The following is a 24,668-nucleotide window of genomic DNA, read 5'->3' on the forward strand; positions in this document are numbered from 1 at the left end:
AAATATATACATTGTCATTAAAACTAGTTTCTTTGGGCTGAATTAACAAAGTTTGCTTTTTGAGATTAGAGCCATGTGAACTATAATGACTCAAAGGTAGATCCAAGTGTGTTGAGGCCCAATCTTTTCAATTTGAGAGACTTAGTACAAAACTACAAATCCAAAAGTAGGTACAAAATTATTTGAAAAGAAAGTGTTATTTAGAACAAGAAAGGAAATCACAACCAACAACTTTTGCATACTGTAAAAGCACATGATCATGTGAACACATGGCTAGGTCCCTTCTCAGGGTTTTGCACAAAGCAAGTGAAAACGTTAAAAGTCGAAAGCAGTAGAGCTTTCTGCAGTGATGGAGGTATTCTACTACACTGCTCATATATGTAGTAGCCACGAGCCACCTGTGACTTTACTACTCAAAATGTGGTTAGTACTACTGAGAAGCTGAATTTATTTCATTTAATTTTAATTAAAATTTAAATGGCCACAGGTGGCTAGTGGCTTCCATATTGGACAGTGCAGAACTAAAGCTTACTTATGCTTCATCTGTTTCAGAGTAAATCCACCTCTCATGTTTATACACGCACATAAATATAAATCTGTACAGACTTATATGTGTGCATATATATAAAATCAATATCTATAGATCTCTACATGGAGAAAAATCAGAATAAAGAGAGTTTAGGACCTATTAACCTTTCCAAATTCAGTGCACCTCTCTGCAGTGTAACATTCCTTCCCAGGGCATAGGTTCTTTCCCTCTGACAGCTGGCTACAGGCTGCTGATTTATGGCTATATATTGTCCCACTTCTCCCATCCCATCTTGTTTTTGCCAAGATGCTGGGATCTGTCTGCATTTTCTCCAAACCCTTTCTGTTGCTTTGATGTTTGAGTCATCTACAAAAAGCACACAGGTCAGAGCTTCTACTGCCATGATTTCCTTACACAGTACAGAACTCTGTTCTACCAAATAATAACCCAATCTCCTTTGTTCTTCTTCCCCAGCTGGCGGACATGGTGAGTAATCTTTATTTACAGCAAATTATAATCAAGCTCCCAAATGTCATACATCTGGAAAGACAAGTTAAAACAATGTGTTGTCTGCCAAAAGATATAAATTTTATCTGAGCTGTCTTTGCTGCCTCATACTGGTAGCACAGACCTGCTTCCAATAAATCACTCAGCTTTAGTGGAGTCTCACAGCTCTTTCTCAACTAAGTGGTTCAATTTTTTTATTAATATTTTAATGACTGACATTACATTTATTTTGCCATTAGATTTTTTTGTAATATGTCTTCTTCCCTTCATTTTCTCTATCTGTAGTCTAGTGGTGAAGAATTAAGATGTAACAGACAATTACCCTCTTATACCTTTGCACCCTATACCTTTTGTATAGACCCATCAATCCATGCCCTCTGGTTGCATCTTCACTCACTCAATAAATATTTATTGAAAACCCATTACATGCGAGGCACTGGGGACACAGGGCTGAATAAGATGGACATAATTCTTGTCTTCCATTCTAGCCAAGGATCCAGATGATAAACACGTGAAATAAATATGGAATCCTATAGTTGCTGTGAAAGAGATAAAGAACAGGATGCTCTGTCACAGAATGTTAGAGGAGGGGAGAGATGCTTTAGGATGGAGGGTTCCTCTTTGAGGCAGTGATGTTGGAGTTTGGAAAAAGAAGCCAGCTTTACAAGAGCCAGGAGAAAGAACACAAGTGCAAAGGCCATGATACGAGACAGACCTAGGTATTTTCTAGGAATTGATGGAAGTCCAATGCCTGAGACATAGGAAGGGAGGGGGAGACTGGCATGTGAAAAAATGAAGTAAGTAGACGCCAGGTCAAGTTGGACTTGGTAGATTCAAATAGAGAGGTGGGATTATATTCAAATTGGAATGCAGTGTATTAAAGAATCTATAAAAAGTATTGAAAGAGGATCATGAGCTGATGAATGATTTTTTAATGTTTATTTAGGCTGCTATGGAAAGTAAATTGTAGGGGAAGGTTAAGTTTAAAATCTGGAGGACTAGTTAGGAGGGTATTGTGGTATTCCAGATAGATGCGGTGGTGGACCAGAGGGCTGCCATTGCTGTGCCTTAGGTACATGTCAGTTTGGTTTGTCATTCTCTGTCCCTGTCATCACCTGCCCCGTGCCAAGCATCAGCCATCAGTGTACAGCCTTATTAGGCCTCTGTGTGGTCATCTGGGCCTTGAGGAGAGCCTCCTAGGTACCACCACAATCCAGCCCAGCAGTCTTTAGAATCTTTTGCTTTTTGGCAGCTTGCTGGATTTCAGAACGTGTATTTTGTGAGTTGAATTACCTTGGAGGTATTTTTTCCTGAAAACTTGAATTTCAGCTGGTGCTGTGAATCTTTTTTCCCCTTTATCTCTAAATTGCACCTGAAGCTGTATTATTGTTGTGTTGTTCCCATATGCAAATCACAGCCCAAACAAAAAGCTCGCAGAACCACTTTCATGTTCAGTCACACTTCCCCTCACTTCTTATCGTATAGTTGACATAACCTCAATTTTTTTAATATCTGCTCAGCCTTCTAAGTCACACTCAGAGGCTAATAAATTATGTCCTGCCTCCACTGAGATGCACAGTTTGGTTTGGGGTTAAAGTTTCTTCTTACTGGTCCTTTTGCCTATAAGGTCACAGAGTCCAGGACCAAAAGGAGGTAAACATCTAATGCCAAAGTGGGGGCGAAGCTCATCTGGTCACAGCAGAGGACTCCTCCCTTGGCCAGCCCAGGCCAGCCCCAACAAGTCTGAGTTTGAGTTCTTATAAAGAGCTGGAAGGCCTCAATCTGCTTTTATTATCTCTGAATCCAACTTGCTGGCATCTGAATGAGAGGAGGCGCCCCTCCGAGAGAAGCGCATCATTGAGATTTCCTTTTACCAACTTACTTCTCAATGCCACGCAGCATCTCCCCCATTATAAAAAGTTTTGCTCTTCCTCTTCCTGCTGCAAAAGAGTTGTCCGTTGTTTGGTTCTTCTTCATTCAGCCAACATTTATTAGAATGCTGATAAATGACGAGAACTAAAAATCAGACAGATCAGGAGAGACACAGTCCTTGTCTCTATACTTCATGGAAAGGAAAACATTAACCATATAATCAGACAAATATAAAGTGCCAACTGTGATAAATTCAGGGTACCGGGATTAGAATGAATGAATTGGGATCAATAAATAAATCTGAAATTAACATTTAACGTTCAAGTTTAACCATTCAGTTTCTCTATGTAATAGGTATATTTGTTGGTTAAACTTGCCTTTTCAACTGTTAAATAAAAATACGTTCGTGAAAGCTTTCCTCATTCTTTTAAGTGATACAGTCCTCACGATGAAAGTCTGTGATCATAATTGTAATAGGAATGACTAACGTTAACTCAGCACCTGTTATGTGCCAGGCACTATGGTCCTGAGTGCTTTGCCTGTGTTGATTCATTTAATCCTCAACACCGGGCTATGTAGTGGCTGATCCTAGGACTGGCATTTTTAACAGATGAGCAAAATGAGGCCCAGAGATAAGTTGCTGGGACAAGGTCACAGGGCTAGTGCATAGCTGGGCCAGGTCTCTAACCTGTCTCTGCAGTGCCTATACTTCACATCTGATGGTCTGTTCTATATAATGCACATTCATTCTCTTCTAATGTCTCTGAGATCATTAACAGAGCTCTGGGACCTATTCCTTTTTCAACCCGTTACATTTCCTTAGTAAGCAAAAAGAAAGATTTATGTCTTAGTTTAGCTGTGTAAAGTTCCAGCAATAAGCATAATACCAGTGATCCAATTTCTGTCGGTAAAAGGGCATATCCATGAGCTTTGGATTATTTGAATTTGGTCATTCACTTACAAATTGCACAAAAACTCCAATTGAATGATAGGCTCTCTCTTGTGCTTTACTTAAAAGAGCAAAATCAATTTTTTAAAATAGCATTTCTGTTCAAGATTTAAACATTTAACATTTCAACTGCTTGTTTTAGCATTTAATGCTTATTCGATGTTTAAATATTTGCATATTTAATTAAAATTACTTTGCCCTCTATGTATCTTTTTTTTTTCTTTTCTTTTCTAAGTTAAGCATGCTACCTCAGGAGCACGTTCTTGCCTTTCAGGAAAACCAGAATGCCCCGTGCATCCCACCGAATTGGTGTTTGCCTTGGACCAGTCTCGGGATGTCACCAAGCAGGAATTCGAGCGCATGAAGGAGCTGATGTCTTCCCTGGTGAGAGGCGTCCGGGTCCGGGAGAACAGCTGCCCGGTGGGCGCCCGCATCGCCATCCTCACCTACACCTCTCACGCCCGGCACCTCGTCCGCTTCTCAGACGCCTACAAGAAGCAGCAGCTCCTCCGGGAGATTGAAGCTATCCCTTACGAGAGGTCCTCGGACAGCAGGGAGATCGGCAGAGTGATGAGGTTTATCTCCAGGAATGTCTTCAAGCGAACGCTTCCAGGCTCTCACACCAGAAGAATCGCCACCTTCTTCAGCAGCGGTCAGTCTGCAGATGCCCAGACCATTGCCACGGCAGCCATGGAATTCAGCGCCCTTGACATCGTTCCGGTGGTCATCGCGTTCAGCAACGTGCCCTCCATCAAGCGTGCATTTGCAGTAAGACGGCTCAGCCTTTCACCTACCTTTTGGGGGGGCTGGGGGGGAAAGTATTCAGAAGCCTCTGTAAGAAAGTATCCCACTGTACCACTTATTTCTATAGACCAGAAAGACGCTAAGCCCGTTGCATGCATTACGCTGCTTGATGCCCACAGGTAGGATGGAAGGGACAGGGATAATGATCAGTCCTGATTTATTAATGAGGAAACAGCCTGGAGAGGTTAAACCTGTATCCCGGGGTCACATGGCCAAGAAGTGGCAATGTCAGAACTTGAACCCAGGTTTGCTATTCTAGTGCTTCTCTAGTTGCTTCTGGGTGTACAGCTGCTACATCAGGGAGGCCATACTTCACGGATGTCCCCTGTGTGGCTAGTGGCTCTACAATGAAGACCAATGGACTGATTTTATGACTTCAGCAATCATATGACTATCCAAATTATATAATAGGAAAAGCCATCCTAGTTATGATAGCTTCTTAGTTTAGGAATTAAAATCTTACTGCGTGACATTCCGAAATAAACCACTTGGGATCAATAGGATTTTTTTTTTGCCATGATAATTTTTTTTTATTATTTTTTAAATTTTCTTGAAGTTCAATTTGCTAACATATAGTATAACACCTAGTACTGATCCCATCAAGGGCCCTCCTCAGTGCCTGTCATCCAGTTACTCCATCCCCCTGCCCACTTCCCATTCCACTACCCTTGGTTTGTTTCCCAGAGTTAGGAGTCGCTCATGTTTTTTGAGGTTCTTTGAGGTAGTTTGAGGTTTTTTGAGGACATTTTTTGAGGTAAACTGACATATAACACTGTATTAGCTGTAGGTTGCAGCATAATGATTCAGTATTTATAAATATTGTGAAAATATCACCACAGGAAACCTAGTTAACATTATCACCATACATAAATATAAAAAATTTTCATGATGGGAACTTTTTTTTTTTTTTTTACTAAATTTTAATTCCAATATAGTTGACATACAGTGTTATATGAGTTTCAGGTGTACATTAGAGTGATTCAACGATTCTATACATTACTCAGTGCTCATCATGGTATGTTTATTTTTTTTTAAGATTTTATTTATCTTGAGATAAAGAGAGTTAGAGTGCAGGGAGGAGCAGAAAAATAGGGAGTGAGGGAACCTGGAGCAGACTCCATGCAGAGTATGGAGCCCCGAGGCTGGGCTCGATCTCATGATCCTAAGACCATGACCTGGGCAGAAATCAAGTTGGACACAACCTACTGAGCCACCCAGGCACCTTGTGATATTCTTAATTCCCCTTCACCTATTTCAGCCATTCCCCCTACCACCACCTCCCATCTGGTAACCACCAGTTTGTTCTCTATAGTTAGGAGTCTTTTTTTTTTTTTTTTTTTTGCTTGTTTCTTTTTAACTTTATTCATTTGTTTCTTCTTATTTTAATAGAGTCCAAATAGTTTGTTTTTGCTTTTGTTTCCCTTGCCTCAGGAGACATAACTAGAAAAAGTGCTATGGTGATGTCAGAAATTACTGCCTGTGCTTTCTTCTAGGATTTTTGACTATCATGGATTTTCAGTATAACTTGAAATCTGGAATTGTGATACTTTTTCTTTTTCAAGATTGTTTTGACTCTTTGGGATCTTTTGTGGTTCCATACAAATCTTAAAATTATTTGTTATAGTTCTGTGAAAAATACATTTGGTATTTTGATGGGGATTGCATTGAATCTGTAGATTGCTTTGGATGGTTATGTACATTTTAACGATATTCTTCCAGTCCACGAGCATAGAATATCTTTCCATTTATGCCATATTCAATTTCTTTCATTAATGCCTTACGGTTTTCAGAGTAGAAGTCTTTCATCTCCTAGGTTAAATTTATTCCTAGATATTTTATTCTTTTTAGTGCAATTAAAAATGGGATTGCTTTCTTGATTTTTCTCTCTTGCTTCATCATTGGTGTATAGAAATGCAATGTATTTCAGGACACCTGGATGGCTCAGTGGTTGAGGGTCTGCCTTTCGCTCAGGTCATGATCCTGGGTTCCTAGGATTGAGTTCCACATCAGGCTCCCTGCAGGGACCCTGCTTCTCCCTCTGCCTATGTCTCTGCCTTTCTCTGTGTCTCTCATGAATAAATAAATAAAATCTTTTTTTAAAAAAGTGAAATGCAGCATATTTCAAAATACATTGATTTTGTATTTGTGGCCTTACTGAATTCACTAATCAGTTCTAGTAGTTTTTTGGTGGAGTCCTTAGGGTTTTCTATATATAGTATCATGTCACCTGCAGATAGTGACAGTTTTACTTCTTTACCAATTTAGACACTTTTATAACTTTCTCTTGTCTGATTGTTGTGGCTAGGACTTCTAGTACTATGTTGAATAAAAGTGGGGAGAGTGGACATCCTTCTGTTGTTCCTGACCTTAGGGGGAACACTCTCAATTTTTCAGCATTGAGTATGATATTAGCTGTGGGTTTTTAAAATATGGCCTTTATTATGTTGATACATTCTCTCTAAAGCTACTTTAAGGGTTTTTATCATGAATCAATGTACTTTGTCAAATGCTTTTTCTGTATCTATTGAAATGATCATATGGTTCTTACCCTTTCTCATATTGATTTCATGTACCACAATGATTTGAAAATATTGAGCCACTCTTCCATTCCACTTGATTGTGGTGAATTATTTTTTTTTTCATGTATTGTCAGATTCAGTTTGCTATTATTTTCTTGAGGATTCTTGCATCTATGTTCATCAGAGATATCAGCCTGTACTTCTTTGTATAATGTCTCTATCTGGGTTTTGGTATCAGGGTAATGTTGGCCTCAGAATGAATTTGGAATTTTTTCCTCCTCTATTTTTTGGAATAGTTTGAGAAGAATAGATATTAGTTCCTTAAATGTTTGGTAGAATTCACCCATAAAGCCATCTGATCCTAGAGTTTTGTTTGTTGAGAGTTTTTTAAATTACTGATTCAATTTCATTACTAGTAATCAGTCTGTTCAAACTTTCTATTTCTTCCTGCTTCAGACTGGGGAGGTTATATGTTTCTAGGAATTTATCCATTTCTTCTAGGCTGTCCGATTTGTTGGCGTATAATTTTTCATAATACTCTCTTACAATCCTTTGTATTTCTTTAGTGTCAGTTATTTCTCCTCTTTCATTTCTGATTGTGTTTAGTCCTGTTTTTGATGAATCTGGTTTATCAATTTTGTTGATATTTTCAAAGAACCAGCTCCTAGTGCCACTGACCTGTTCTATTGCTTTTTTTTTTTTTTTTAGTCTCTCTTTCATTTATTTCTGCTCTAATCTTTATTATTTCCTTCCTTCTATTAGCTTGGGTTTTGTTTTTCCTTTTATAACTCTTTTTGATGTAGCATTAGGCTTTGAGATTTTTTTCTTGCTTCTTGAGGTAGGCCTGTATGGCTATAAACTTCCCTGCTTTGAGATTTTTTTCTTGCTTCTTGAGGTAGGCCTGTATGGCTATAAACTTCCCTCCTAGAACTGCTTTTGCTGCATCCCAAAGAGTTTGGATTGTTGTTTCCATTTTCATTTCTCTCCATGTATTTTTCATCTCCTCTTTGATTTCTTGGTTGACCCATTCATTGTTTAGTTAGCTTGTTATTTAACTTCCATGTATTTGTGCTTTTCCTGGATTTTTTCTTGTGATCAACTTCTAGTTTTATAGCATTGTGATCAGAAAAAAAAAATGCCTGGTTTGACTTCAAAATTTTTGAATTTGTTGAGACTTGATTTGTGGCGTAATACATGATCTGTTCAGAATTTGTTCAGAAGAATGTGTATTCTGCTGTTTTAGGATGGAATGTTCTGAATATATCTGTTAAATCTACCTGGTCCCATGTGTCATTCAAAGGCACTCTTTCCTTGTTGATATTTCTGTTTGGATGATTTATCCATTGATGTAAGTGGGTTATTAAAGTCTCTTACTATTATTGTATTATTGAACATTTCCTTTGTATTTGTTAGTAACTACTTTAAGTATTTAGGTGCTCCCATGTTGGTTGGATAAATATTTATAATTGTTATGTCGTCTTGTTGATTTGTTTGCCTTATTATTATATAATGTCTTTTGTCTCTTGTAACCATTTTTCTTAGTCAAATTGTCTGATACAAGTAATGTTACCTCAGATTTCTTTTTACATTGATTTGCATGATAAATGTTTCTTTTTACTTTCAATCTGTAGGTGTCAAATAAGCAGAACAGAGTTGAAATAGAGTCCTCATCTACAAAGTATGGAAAGTAGTACTTGCTTCCTGGAGTTGTTGTGTAAATGAAATGATGGACACCATTCCTAGGTGCCCTAGTACATAGTAAATACTCAAGAAAGATAGCTTTGGCTGTAATTGCTATTACTATTATTTACCTGCTTGATGCTGAACTAAAATCTATTTAATAAAAATGACATCTAGGTTGTAAAGGAGCTGACAGTGCTATTAGTGTCATTGAACATGCAAATAAGCTGATAGACCAGGCTTAGAAAGAAAAATATACATCAGTTAGAAAAGGCTGGGCCATGTCATGCAAATGAAGCTGCTATGAAACACAGCAGTTGAAAAACTTTGTGAGTAGATATGGTTATAAACAGACTCATAATTCCTTCTGTTTATTTAAGTTTATATCACAACTACTATCAATTATTTCCATTAGGATATTGTCTCTTGTTTCATGACTAAATAAAGCCAGGGGACAATTGGGGCTCTTAGTAAACACAATTTCACCACCCGCTCAAAGATATGTGCATACCCTATAACTTGAAAAAACCTATTTTGTTGGTTTAAAATCTTTTTTTTTTTTAAGAATTTATTTATTTATTCATGACAGAGAGAGAGGCAGAGACACAGGCAGAGGGAGAAGCAGGCTCCATGCAGGGAGCCCGATGCGGGACCCGATCCCGAGTCCCCAGGACCACACCCCAGGCTGAAGGCAGCGCTAAACCACTGGGCCACCAGGGATGCCAGGTTTAAAATCTTTTGAGTGTTAATAGCCTCACTCAGTATTCCTAGTCAAATCAGCTAGAGACACTTTGCTTCTTTCTTGAAAGACTTTATCTCAAAACAGCACCAATGAAGATTCAGTTTTTTGATAATGACCCTCCAAAATCTGAGCAGCATTGGCTCCAAACACCTCTTGAATAGAATTAGAGATGCAGAAAAAAGTTAGAATCAGTTGCCAAGGTTCATTTACGCAGCAAATGCTTAGCGAGCACCTTGTGTACACTGGATGATCTCCTTGGCTGTGGAGACACAAGAGTAAAGTGGAAAGCCAAAAGACTCACCCCCGTGGAGCTGCCAGTAGATGGAATTAAGCAGAGTTGTCTAGAAAGGCATCAAAATAGATGCATGTATACAAGTTGGCAAGAACCTGGTACTGATACTTGGCATTACAGAAGGGAAATTATGTTACCACTTCTCCTTTTGCCCTCTTTTTCTTTCTTCTATCCATTCTGTTCAGTTGTGCTTCCCTACACTTGAACTGTTGATGATTATTTCAAGAAGAGAACCAAAAAATTTAGTGACAATGAATTTTTATTTGGGGCCATATTTTAAAACCCTAATTTGTTTCATAATTATTGTGGCTTTTCTAAATCTTGATTTGTCTGAGAGTTCAGCAGTCCAGTGTGAAATTTGGGACCCATGCAGGCTCATGCAGCAGGACTTGGAAGCAGATGTTCTGACAACTGGCTCTGATTTCCCTTAGCACATGGCCTATGACCTCCCTCATGGAAATTTCTCATGAGGGTATCAAGCTGAATGATGAAGCTATTCATATCTTCTGAAACAGAAGGCCATTTTTGACTGGAGAAACCTCAATCTCAGCTTTGTTTTGCCACCAAGTTTCCCCCCTTAAGTGTTTGATGATTGCCTCTTACTTCTAGTGTAATTTTACTTGCTGCCCATAAAGAATTTTAACTTAGAATGGGTATCCCTTTCTAATAGACCTATAAGAGGTCTCTTTTTTAGCTAGCCTTTTTTTCCTTTTATTCTGCTGTTTGCCACTACAGATGAGAGAAACATTAAGTATAATATTGACATTATAGATTATACTTGTGATTGGAGAAAGAGCTAAAATGGGTGAGGTAGAAGGCTTAATGGGGGGGCGCCTGGGTGGCTCAGTGGTTGAGCATCTGCCTTTGGCTCAGGTCGTGATCCTGGGGTCCTGGGATTGAGTTTCACATCGGGCTCCCCGCAGGAAGCCTACTTCTCCTTTTGCCTGTGTCTCTGACTCTCTCTCTCTGTGTCTCATTAATAAACAAATAATCTTAAAAAAAAAAAAAAAAAGATGGTGGCTTAATGGGAAACTTTGGCACTTTAACCACCCAACCTTTTTATTTTTAAAAAGAATTGTTGTTGGGACCCTGGGTGATTCAGTGGTTGAGTGTCTGCCTTCAGCTTAGGGCATGATCCCAGGGTCCCATGATCAAGTCCTGCATCAGGCTCCCCATGGGCAGCCTGCTTTTCCCTTGGCCTATGTCTCTGCCTCTCTATGTCTCTATGAATAAATAAATAAAATATTTTAACAGAAGATTTCCTTTGTTAATAGAGAATTATCTAAAGAAAGATGATTACACATAGTATTAATTGCATCATTTCTTGAATGCACCAATTCATAGAGCCCCATGATATTTAGAAATGAAAGAAGAGGGTATCCTCCAGAACCATTTGCTGAAGGCCTCCTGATCCATCTCTGGACTTCATAGCAATAAAAAATGAGACCTAAGAAAAGTGAACCATAGTAACCTTTTATTTTAAATCCTCAATCCACACTTCGCTTAAGGAATTTTCTGTAATATGCTAACTATAGTTGCTCCAAAGATGTGTGGTGTGGTGGTCTCTAAAACCACAACTGTAAAATTCTGATTAGGAAATTACTTTGGTGGTGAGAGGGGTGGGAGGACACGAAGAGCACAGACACCTCTGTGAACTCTCATAGTAAAGCAACACATCAGAATCAATAAAGATGATGCTTTAGATTGAAACCAATGTGTTGATACATGATGAAATGTGAAACCTAAATTATCAACTAGCTCCACCGCCAGAAATATGGAAGTTGTCACAATATAGACACGCAGAATACAAACTAGTTAACAAATGGTAGCAATCCGTGGATGACATATTCAGAACACTGCTCTAAACTAAGTCAGGACTCCCTGACACAGAACTGTGATCATAAAAGCAACTAATGCAGAGGACAGGAGGTAGGTCTTATTTGGAGAATGCAAAATTTAAACTGGAGCCTTCCACCTTCCACCCCTTCTGGGCTCACTTTCCTTATCTGTAAATGCTAGGATTGGACTATGTGGTTCCTGAGATTTCTTCTAGCTCAAACATTTTGTGATTCCCCCCAACACATACACAACCCCTAGATCCTGATAGTTGGTAATAAGAAAGCACTTTGCACCTACCAGATGGTCTGATCCATGCTCTCTGGATTTGGCTTCCTGGTCACTCATCACAATCCAGATGAAGTGAGGGCATGATTCACTTGACACGTTGCCCAGATAACTACTGAAAGCCATTATTAATACAGACTAATTGTTTGTACTGTTGTATTCAAGAGTCAAGACTGTTTTATACAGGTCACCAAGACAATTTAAGCTAGCTTAAGTATACACATGCACATACCCCAGGAGAATTTCTCATAAAGATGCAGATATAACCCAGGTGTCCTCTGGCTCCGAGTCCAGGTAAGCAGTTTGTTTTTACTCTATGCTCACCTGGACACACGATTCAGCCTTTCTTCAAAGAATCCATTTGCACAAGGAATCAGCAATACAAATTTTACTGAAGGTAGTGAGTTACAAGAAGGGCACTGTATTCCACTGCAGAATGTCCCCATTTGTCACCACCAACCCTGTCCTGGCTCCACTGCCCTCACATCACAGCATGGTTTTTTTTTTTTTTTTCCCTCTTCTCTCATACCACAACAATATTCACCTTTCCTACTGTGTTTCTTCTCAGCCTTAACCAGGTACTAACCATTCTTTTCTCTACATACATGTGCCTAGAAATCATGCCTAAAGTTTCAGTTTTCACATATTTCCTCTGAGTCTCCCCATCTAACCCATCCAGCTCATGAAGGCAATTACAGTGGTCTTCTGGGGAGGAATTCCAGTGAGCACAGATTTCTCCATCTCTTCTACACAGAATAAAAGATGGGCAGAAAGAAAGATAAGCCTCAGGGAAAGCTCCCACCACCTTTCCTCTTTCCCATTTCCCTCCTATTGCTCCTCAAACAGAACATGGCCAGCCAACAGCTCTATTAGTGCATGCCATTAGAATTAGAGGAACTCACTGCCCTCAGGACCCCCGTCCTAAATTCCTGAGAGAATGGATACAATTGGCTCAGATGTCCAACCCTGGAGCAATCTGCTCTGCAGAAAGATGGAGTCCTCCCTCCCCACCTCTGACTTAAATATGGCTGTTAAAGTACTACCTTCCTGAATAAAGTATGGGAAGGATACTTCCCTGAGAAAAAGTAGGGAAATGTCCCATCTCTTAGGTATTTGATAAGAGTATGCCTATAAATTTCCCTCAGCTATGAATGGATCTGTGAATCTGTTAAATGACAAGCTAATTATTCTTCATTATTTAAGGCCTCCTTATTTTCTCCCTGCTCTCTAGTCTCAAACTTCCTAGAGAGGTTATTAACAATGGGACTGAACTGGAAGGGGTTAAGAGTTGTTCAGAGGAGAACCACCTGGATGTGGATATGGGTCTGCAAAGCCAGCTTCCATGCCTGGTTTATAATGGGAACTCAGAATTGGTTGTAAAGTACATTTTGTGATTTCACTTGCTTCTCTGGGACTTGAGGTGTGTGTGTGGGGTGGGGGGTAGGGAGGGTTTCCTCCGGCCCTTTTCCTTCATGGTTTCCATGTCTGTTTTTTGATTAGTCCTCTTGCCTTCCTTTGAGCTTCAACTTCCTCATCTGTAAAACAGGATGATGCACAAAAGAACAAATTCACTGGGTTGTTGAGATAGTAAATAGGAAAGTGCTTTTCATAGCACCCATCCTGTTCCAGGAAGTGTGTTTCAATTATGAACCCCTTTAATACCCACTGAATCCCTGTTAGGTAGTAGTGTGATTATCCTATTTTGTAGATGAGGAAAAAAAGGCAAAGCAACTTGACCTACAACTAGAGGGAACACCATGGCTTAAACCCAAGCATGGCTCTTAGCCACCCTGCCACGCGCTATGCTTCCCTATGACCTTCTTTAGAAGGAGAAGTGTTGCACTCAAAAGATCTCAGTGCTCTGAACAATCCCGAGAGGTTCTTGCAGCCCCACCCACTAAGCTGTTCTTTCTCTTGCTTCTGCTGCTTGCAGATTGATGACACTGGCACATTCCAAGTAATAATGGTTCCATCCGGGACTGACTACGCGCCAGCATTAGAGAGACTACAGCGGTGTACTTTCTGCTATGGTAAGACCCACAGAGAGAACATAATTTGATCAGGGCTGTTAAACACACTGAGTCACCGTTGGCAGGAGTGGCTGGACCTTGGCAGCAGGAGTAAGAGTGGCCTTGAGAAGATTTCCCTGGGGGCTCTGGGCTCACTTCCTCATACTGCATGGTCCACAGATGGAGCTCCAGCAAGCAGGGCTCCTCCCAGGTATCGTAGCAGGAGGATTGCATTCCAGGCCTCTACGCTTGTGCAACTTCCAGGAAACAGTAATGATTATTAGAAAAACTTAGCCTGTCTCATTGCCAAGTTTTTCATGTTGTAAAGTATATTTATGTGTCTTCTAAATCTCAAACATTCATGACTCCCAAGAAACGCTTTATAGTACAAGTGGAAATTAGTAGAATTCCATCATTTCTCATTGCAGAGAGACATCAAAAAGATCTGCCACATTTGTTTGTCTCTTGTGTTTTATACACAATGTATAGGCCTAGCTAGAGAAGCAGCTGTGGGTGAGTATGCTAGTAATTTGAGTGTTCCAATAATTATGAAAACACTGGAAGCCACTGCAGTCACCAGTGGGTATGATTGATTTCTAACAGTTATCAGGCCTTCATTATGTGCCATGGACTGCTCTAACTGCTTTATGTGACATTGGTGGTAGTGCTAATGATAGGTAATATTGAAGCTATTGTGCTTATTCTGTTCCAAGCACTCTTCTCATTTTCTCATCCCATCCTTCTAATCACCCTCAGACATTTGAACTGTTACTAGCTCCACTTTATAGATGACGAAAATGAGGCTTGGAGAGGTGAGATGATTTGCCTGGACTGCACATCCACAGGAGATCCAAGAAGGCTGGCCTCACAACGCAGCCATTTATGAGTAACAGAAATGCCATTATTCTCCCTGGACTTGGTACTTGGCTTTGAAGAAAATGCTTGATTCTTCTCCTCCATGTGTGTCAATGGGATGCTAATGCTTGCCATATAAGTGATCTCACAGGGAGGTGGTAACTCCGAGTGAGAAGTGAGATTGCTTCGGATGCCCCTCTATTCTTTGTCTTGCCTCTGCTTGCCTCTACTCATTAGTGTCTCTCCTTTCTTCCCCTTCTCCCCATCCCCCCAGCACAGGGTTGGTTAGGCACTAGCCCTCCACAGCTGACTGTGCTGTGAGGGAGGCTACCCAGCCCAGCCTTTGCATGTGCAAAGTCAATTACACTTGTGTGCCGGTATGTTGCACAGTGAGAAGTTGTACATGTGTGACTGGGGATAGATTTTGGCCCCATTTCTTGGCTGAAATCCTTGTTTTGTCTCCAAGGCATATAAGGGAAGATATTTTGGCTGTCGTCTCCTGCAATTAAAAAACCCCACAAAATTGAGCAAATGGGCAGCCTGCTGTCTCTGGTTTTAGAAACTGCCTTGCACATAGGTGACTGTTCTGTCATGCAACCATTAAACGCGGTCATAAAGTTTTACTGAATTTCAGTAAGGGAAACATAACTTGTGCAAAGCCACATCTTTATGGAGTCCATGAGCAAGACTGAAGTTAGGAAGTTTGCTACACCAAGGATCTGCATTCTGGTTTTTAACCTTTCATCTGACTGCTTTTATTCCTGCCCATTCCAAGTACCAGCTGTCCACATGCTTGTTATTCCATTTCTCTTTCATCTCTTTAGTTTTTAAAGAGGTATTATCAGACTTAACCATCAATTATTACTGAAAACATCAAGATTGCAGAAGTTAGCCTTGGAAGGGTCCTCTGGGCAAATCTGACCCACCTACCTAACTGTGCAAGATTGAGGCCCAGTGGTGACTTGGGCCAGAACCCAGGCATCCCAGCTCTTAGGCCACAGGGCCTCCCCACTGCCACACCACATGGCCTTATCGCTCACAATAAACCCTGACTTCATATATGGAAACTTCTAGAAACACTAGCATATGATTTGACAGAATGCTTTTACTCTCTTACCATCAGTCCCTTCTGTTAAATTAGATTGGGTGACTTTTAAAATCCTTCCATTTCCATTTTTTTTTTTATTCCTCTGAATGTTCATTGTGGTCAGATTCAATGGAATTCAGTCTCTGTTTTATTACTACAAATTCTTTTGCTAAATAAGATATGCATATTTATTAAAATGACCCCATATTGTATGAAAGCCTATTAATATGCAACATTTATATTAATGTACTTAACAAACACGTATTGAGCTTTCAAGCACCCTGGAGATACAAACACAAGCGTAGTTTTGTCCTTAGTGTCCACACCCAGATGGACATGGAGTTACAAACCTTTATTTAAATTGAGGTAGAAGAATCTTGCTTTTTTTCCACTCTTTTTAAGCATATTACTTTTCATAGTAGAACAACGTGAACCTTAATGATAAGGACCATTGGTTTAACCTGTATTTTGTCTATCTAGAGAGATCATTAGCTTTTTTATGTCATGATAAAGTATACTCGTATATGAAATAAACTGTCTACTTCAATCTTTATAAACTTAAAATACAGCCCAGATTAAGGTTCTGTTGAAAGCAACCTAATTTTTAAAAGTCAAATGCCTTGGTGAATGGAATTCAAGACACCAACTACGTATAAAATCTGTACATTTTAAATATAGTTACAAACCATGGACTAGGAAATCATCTGTTTTTGATATCAAAGCCTTTTAGTGACTATTCTAAGATCAAAGATTATGCAGTTTCCAAATGTTAAAATATTTGAGATGCTATCTTTTCTGTCCAGCCTGTTTTAGTAACTCTGTGTGACTTTTGTTGGCAGATGTATGCAAGCCAGACGCTTTTTGCGATGAAGCCAAACCACCCCCTGCACAGTCTTACATGGATGCTGCTTTCCTTCTGGACAGCTCTCGGCATGTGCAAAGTGCTGAATTTGAAGACATGAGACACTTTTTGGGAGCACTCTTAGATCACTTTGAGATTAGCCCAGAGCCTGAGACCTCTGTCACTGGAGACCGGGTGGCCCTATTAAGCCATGCTCCCCCCAATTTCCTACCCAACACTCAGAAGAGTCCTGTTAAAACTGAGTTCAACCTTACCACCTACAATAGTAAACGCCTCATGAAGAGGCACATGGAACAATCAGTTCAACAACTAAATGGAGATGCTTTTATTGGTCATGCCTTACAGTGGACCCTGGACAATATCTTTTTAAATACACCCAACATGAGAAGAAACAAAGTCATATTTGTCATATCTGCTGGGGAAACCAATCACTTGGACAGAGAAACCTTAAAGAAAGAATCCTTAAGAGCCAAATGTCAAGGTTATGCCCTATTTGTGTTTTCCCTTGGCCCTGCTTGGAATGACAAGGAACTAGAAGATCTAGCCAGCTACCCTTTGGATCACCACTTGGTCCAGCTTGGCCGAATTCATAAACCTGACCACAGATATAGTGTGAATTTTGTGAAATCCTTTGTAAACTCAATCAGGCGTAAGTCATAAAATCTGTTCTTTCTTACACATTAAGAGTATATTTGATATTTCCAAAAGAAGAGTTGATGAACTGACACGGATTCTTGGAAACCGTTGTCTTCAAGGGTACCGCAGGGTCAGAAAGGAAAATTTGTAATGATGGATGGTGAAGAGAGGAAACCTCTGATTCCTAACATTTAATTTTCTGGCTCATCTTTTTTATGCCTCTAGTTCCTATGGAGAAGCAATCATAACAAGCAGCTGCTCACACATCTGTCTGCATAGAGCAATATAGTCTGTTATAAAGCAGAAATCCTTGCCACGTTACATTAACACACTGCCCTTCGATGGAAAGCTTCATCAGTTAACATACCAAAAGAGAAAGCCAAAGAAAAATTTAACAATTCTTGGCTTTGCTTTTTTATAAGTTCCAAAATCAGAGTTTGAGATATTAGGAGATACCATTTTACCTGTCAGGATGAAAGATACATCCTTGCAAAATTTTCTCAGCCTTGTTAATGACTTTTTATGATTCCAGCAATTAATGTAACTGGTGCTCATAAAAAAGAAACATAGGGTGTATTTCTTAGAATAATTTTGCCTTGAAGTATGCAATTCACTTTGTATGCAATGGAATGGGTAAAAAGAAGCCATATCCTACTATTACTCTGGAGGTTGAAAAGTAGCCAGATTTCTGAACATTTGCATGGTGAACGAACCCTTAGAGTTCAGATAAAGAAAAGTGAATACATAGGCTAAAGAACACCCAATGTAGCTTATGGGAGAGTCTGAATGCGTCTCAAATTTGTCCCTGACATTACACAGTGAGACCAGTTAAGGGTGCAAAGACAGACTAGTCACTATAGGTGAGGTCTAAGGAGAAATTGTTTGATAGTACCTACATCATCAGCATCACCTGGGAGCACATGAAAAAATTCAGAATTTCAGGCTCTACTCCAGAAATTCTGAGCCAGAATCTTCATTTTGATCAAATTTCCAGGTGATTCATATTCACATTATAGTTTGAGAAACACTGGAGCAACAAGCTCCTTGAACAAAATTTGGGTGGATATGTTTTGGAATAAGAAATCAGAAAGAGGATCTAGAAAAAAGATGTCAGGAAGCGTTCTGGAAAAAAAAGTAACTACAAGGCACTTGTAAGGGTAAAACAAAAGAACACACTGAAAGACTGAGAAACTTGTCAAGAAACATTCCTTATGAGGTAAAAAATACTGAAAGAATATTTAAGATGGAATTTCCTTCCTTACTCCCCCAAAACTCTTCATAGCATTTCATAGTAATTAGTCAAAGTATAGGATTAGATAATGACACCCACTACCAACCCAGGGAAAGGAAGAAACATTTTTAGAATTACGTGGGGTAGATGAGAGATATATAAGGTGCTTTCAGAAAACAATTATACACTATTTTTCTAGAACCTGAGTATTTAGAAATCTCCTATCTTTAGAATACAGCTGTAAAAGCAGAAGTTGAAAAAGGTTTGACATAATCATAGAGCAAGCCCACAGACTCATAATCATTCAACATCAACACATATGTATCAGGCATCTACTCCGAGCCACTCACAGTTCAGGTGTGGGGGTATCTTTTAAGATTTTATTTATTTTAGCACAAGCTTAGTGGGGTTGGGGGATCTAAGGGGGGATGGAAAGAAATCTCAAGCAGACTCTGCACTGAACATGGGGTCCAACCCAGGGCTCAATCTCAAGACCCTGAAATCATGACCTGAGCAGAATGGGGAGTCAGATGCTTAACCAACTGAGCCACCCAGGTGCCCCAGGGTGTGGGGGTATTAAGGAATGATCAAAACAGACATTGTCACTGCCCTCCTGGATATCCTAGTTCAGGTCCCTCTCTGACTCTTATTTAACACCATGCTGTGACAGAGGTGGCCATTAAGATCAGTCCACATCAGAAACAATACATTTTCTAAGAGAAACAAAATCAACAAACAATCTGATGCAGATAAAAAAATTAAAAATACAGTGTACAACATCACAGTCTTGGGTCATTCAGTCTAAAACTACAGTCTAGTAGAACAGGAATTTTAGAGAGGGTGCTCTATCACAACCCAGGACAAACTTGCTACTTACAATGACCCTTGATCACCAAGGAAGAGATTTAATTGCATTTACCAAGTCTGTTCAGTTTAAGGCTTCAAGGAAATAAATAATACATTTTTTAAAGTTTCTCATCAATAATGGCTTTTAAATGTTTAAATTGTGTGGGAAGAGGCATGGTTTGTTATTTTAAAAAATTTATATACTTCCAAATGAAGTGAGCCACTAATGAATTAAACCCAAGATGGCACTATTGTTACTGTTGTTAATGATACAGAAACCATAAAGGGAATATTCCTTTCCCTTTGCATTTTGATATTACAAAGGAGAAAATAAAAAGTAACCAGTTTAAATAGTTCATGTCAATTAAAGATCAGACTTTTGGGCCTGGTTCATAGTATCTCCTCTAATGTTGACCAACTTTAGCAGCTCAAGGCATCTTAATAAAAAGTAAGTTGAATGTTCCGCATATAAATTCAGCAGAGATGTATTTTCTAAACTCAGTTTTAGAGACTCCCCTGAACCTGCTTTCATCTCATATGGTTACCTTAGTTGGTATCTTCCTTTGATGAATATCAAAAAAAGTGTTACTTTGCATACAGAACAGATTGTTGTATTGTTAATAGCCATAAATTAGAGACTCATCACAGACTTTTCTCTTCCTAGGTGCAATCAACAAATATCCACCAATAAGCTTCAAAATGAAGTGCAATAGACTCACCTCTACAGATGTGAAGCAGCCTCCACGGCAGTGGAGAAGGTAAATAGTGTGGCCCCCTTTCTTCTTATTCTCTGTAATTGTTTCCTCCTCCTTTTCTTTCTCTTCCTCTTCATCCTATTTGGACAAAATCTATTGCTATATGCTATTAAAATATAATTTGAGGGAATAAGAGATAATCAAGAATGACTAGGTTGATCTGAAAAACCACCAGAATTTTTTAAAAGTGGAAAATCGAAATGTAGAAATAAAACAACCAATGGGACACTTCAGTGGCAAAGAGCATACTTAATGATCAGATAGTTGTTTCTAAATATCATTCCCCACTCAAAGGAACCAGGGTTTCTTGGAGAAATAGCTCATTCTAGACTGTAGCAGGCAAAGTACAATATGACTCTCAAATATTTATAATGCAAGAAAGTAGTCAAAAACTAGCAGTGTCGTGTCAAAAAGACAAAGAAGCTATCTTGAAAAGATTCCCACTGGCCCAATTTTGTACAGTTTGACATCAGAAAGAAAAATGGTAATGGAATATAACAGAATAAATTTTCAAAATCCACAAGTCTATATAGAGATCAGATAAGGATGAGGGTAGTAAAAGCTCTTTTTTATAGAAGTATGAAGGCTAATAAATATAAAAGAAAATGGTAGAATTTAAAAAATCACCAATTTGTGGGGTGCCTTGGTGATGTAATTGGTTAAATGTCCAGCTCTTGGTTTCAGCTTAGGTCATGATCTCAGAGTTGTGAGATCAAGCCCCATGTTGGGCTCTGTGTTCAGCACAGAGTCTGCTTAGGAATCTCTTTCCTTCTTCCTCTGACCCTCCTGTTCATGCATGTTCTCTCTTGCTCATGAATAAATAAATCTTTTTAAAAATCACCAATTTGCAATTTCTAGTGTAATAACAGAGTCAGACAAGAATCAAAGAATGCTAAAATGACTGGGTGACAGGCCGTTTGGGTACAGGGTCCCAGAGCCATTCACATATTACTAACTTATTAATTATGAAGAAAGGAAATCTGCATGTACATGCCAAGATCTGGTAGTTCCCACTGTGTCCAAGATTTGACATTATGTGCTTCATAGGTGATACAGGGGGTGATATAACACCTATCTGAGATTCTTGCAGGTAATGTTTGACCCAAGTCTCATAGCCATTAGCCAATTCCAGAATGTGGATTTCTTCAGAACAGCAGACCTAGTCAGAGGTTTCAATGTCATGAGCAGCAAGGAGTTGTAATATTCTAAAATGGAAGAGATAAGGAATCATAACCATCAAACATAATGGTGTGAACCTTGACTGGATCCCATGCCAAAAGAAAATCTCATATAAATAACATCTGGTGGACAGCAGGGGAAATTGAGTATGAATAATACATCAGATGGTATTATTGATTCATGTGGATTTCCTTATGTGTAATAATAATATCATGTTCATATGAGAGAATGTTTTTGTTCTTGAGATAGGTATGTTGAAGTATTTAAAGGTAACATGTATAATGTCTGCAGTCTGTTTTCAGGTGGTTTTCCTAAAGGGAAATAGGATGGGTTTTTTGTGTGTGCACATATATGAGTGTCTATGCATATATGGATATGTCTATGCATATATGTGTGTGTATACATAGAGTAACAAAATGGTAACATTTGGAAAACCAAATAGGTGAAAAGTATACAGGTATTTATTCATGGTTCTGTTCTTTACAATATTCTGTGAATTAAAAAAAACTTCTAAAACTCAGTGGATGAATTAAACAGAATAACAGACACATCTAAAGAGATACATAATGAACTAGAAAATAAAGCTGAAGAAATCACTGGGCATACAGAGAAGATAAATATAAGTTTAGAGACAGGATAGAATGGAAAGATCTATATCAAACTGGAATTCTTGAAATCAGATAAAATAGAAATAATTAATGAGGTAATATTTAAATACATCAAGAGATGATCATTTTCAAGAACTTATGAAAGATATGAATTAAAAGATGATGAAAAGATATAATGGGTAGGATAAATAAAAAGAAAGCAACAGACATGGCTTAGGGGAATACAGACACCAAGCCAAAGGAAAAAAAAAGCAACCTCATAGAGATTATCTACAAAGAAACTACAATTAGCTGGATTATCAGTAGCAATAGTGGAAGACACAAAACTGTTAAGAACTTTTAAAGTAATGGAAGAACATTTTATCTACTTAGAAAAACTGTCTTTAAAAAGTGGTAAAACAAAGATAATTAGCATAAACAAAAAACAACAGTTCACCACAAAGACTTTTGCTACAGATACTTCTAAACTATGTGCTTCAAGGAAAATAAAAATGACCACAGAAGGAAGAGCTGAGATGCAACACTAATAAATGATCAATATATGACAACACTTAGCAAATCAAATATTAGATTTTTAAGTAATATCTAATTTGTACAGTTACAAAAAAAACCTACTTGTTAATAAAGATATGAAAATAAAATATTGGCACTTGGTTTAACAGAAAAAAACAGACTACATATTAACAAATATTATTTAAACTTGAGAAAATGTATCGGACAACAAAATCATCTTTTGTTATTTAAAAAAAATGAATTGGAGCCTTAAGGGTAAAAAAGAGTGGTATTGAAAAACTAGATAATAGTAATAAAGGTCATGGGGAAGTAAGTGGAGTTAAGGGCCCTAGGAACTTGAATTGTCTGGGCTGGCAGTTAGGCTACTGAAAGACTTTAGACTCTCTTAAAAATGCATTCGAAATTGTGATGGCACCTGTGAAAAAGAAAAATGGAAAGTGGCTAACTACCAAAAATATAGTGAGGGAAAATGGAATAAAACAACAACACAAATATATTTTTAAAATAAAAAGGCAAGAAAGAAAGGAGGGGGAGAAGGACCAGCAGAAGGCAAAAAGTAAAACAGCAGAATCAAATCCATTTAAATATATCAGGAGTCATGATAAACACAGATTAAACATGCCAGTCACAGAGATGGATGAACTTAAGAAACAAAATCCAGCTATAACTTGCTTTCAATTAGACACAGGCACAAAATAAGGACATGGAAAAGTTGAAAGGAAAATTATGGAAAAAAGACAACAGGTAAAATTTTTTATCTGGAAATTTAATATATACTGCTCTATGTAGATGATATATACAAACCTACTAGTAACCAGAAAAAATGAAGCTAGAATATAGCATATTAATATCAAGTAAAATATTCTTTTTAACAAAACCATTTTGTAGGAATAAAAAGCTACTACATGACGCATAGTGTTCAGTTCAGGAAAAAGATATAACACTTCTAAATTTCTAAGACAGTAATAAAATACAAAGTGGAAATCAAAAAACTACAAGGAGAAATTGCCATTTAACTATCATTAGAGTTGGAAATTTTAGTACATCAGTTTGAATACTGATCAGTCAAGCAGACAAAAATGAGTAAAGATATTAAAGATTCAATCATAAGTAACAAACTTGATTTAATAGGCTCATTTAGAATCCTGCATAGAAAAATGAGACATTCTTCTGAAGAACACATGTAACATTAACAACTAGTTGAATCAAGATGGAGAGTTCAGTAGATGTTCATTGTGCAATTTTTAACTTATCCAGCAAGCAGTTGTCAACAAAACTCTAAGAACTAGTGTCATAAAATCCATATTGTATGATCAGAATTCAGTTATGTTAGAAATTAATAAAGATGTTATTTTTAAAGTCCATGCATCTTTAAAATCACATTTCTAAATAAAAAAAATTATAATGAAAATTTTTAAATACAACTGTATAAGATGTTATATGTCAAAACTTGTGGGATATGTCAGAAGTCATAATTTAGGAAACTTTATAAGTCTTAATTCTTGTGTTAGGGAAAATTTTAAAACTCTAAAAGCTGATGAGCTAAACATTGCTCTTAAGGTGTTACAGAAAAAGAAAAAATATATGTACCCTAAGAAAGGAATAAGAGTAGAACTTAATATTTTTTAATTAAGATCTTTTAAAGAGTATCAACAAAGGCAAGCGTTTTTAAAATTTAATATACATATATTTTTTTGCATGCATGAACATCACATGTTTTAGAATTAGAAATAATTGCAGTTAAGAGATTGGTTCAGTAGAAAATCATGCTGTACTACCACACACACATGTGCGCTCACCTCACATCTGAGTGAAATCAAATGTGTACGAGCCCCACAGGAATCACAGTTAGGCAAATGCCTTGGATAGTGTGTGCCCACTTTTAGTGTGCAGTGTCTGCATGTCTATGTGGCGATCAGGGCCAGAGAGAGGCACTCTCAATCCAGATCCCCCAGCTAGCTCCAGAAGCTCTGCGAAGCCTCTGCCTCAAATCTCCTTAACTCGTGGGGAAGCAGGGAACTGTCCAGCAGCAAATGCTTCCTGAACTCAGGCCTAAAACAGGCTTGGGC

General features: G+C 38.3%; 1 protein-coding gene across 1 annotated transcript in view; it reads left to right on the forward strand.

Moving 5' to 3' along the window:
* COL6A6 (collagen type VI alpha 6 chain) overlaps positions 1 to 24,668 on the forward strand; it is a 138,472-nt gene that overhangs the window by 107,942 nt on the left and 5,862 nt on the right. Inside the window, exons 32-36 of the mRNA XM_041734086.1 lie at positions 1,004 to 1,015; positions 4,132 to 4,625; positions 13,952 to 14,048; positions 16,809 to 17,480; positions 20,209 to 20,302. Of these exons, the coding sequence (XP_041590020.1) occupies positions 1,004 to 1,015; positions 4,132 to 4,625; positions 13,952 to 14,048; positions 16,809 to 17,480; positions 20,209 to 20,302 (1,369 nt within the window). The remainder of the gene's footprint in view (positions 1 to 1,003; positions 1,016 to 4,131; positions 4,626 to 13,951; positions 14,049 to 16,808; positions 17,481 to 20,208; positions 20,303 to 24,668) is intronic.

This window comes from Vulpes lagopus, chromosome 19 (assembly GCF_018345385.1).
Source record: "Vulpes lagopus strain Blue_001 chromosome 19, ASM1834538v1, whole genome shotgun sequence".
Classification (NCBI taxonomy): Eukaryota; Metazoa; Chordata; class Mammalia; order Carnivora; family Canidae; genus Vulpes; species Vulpes lagopus.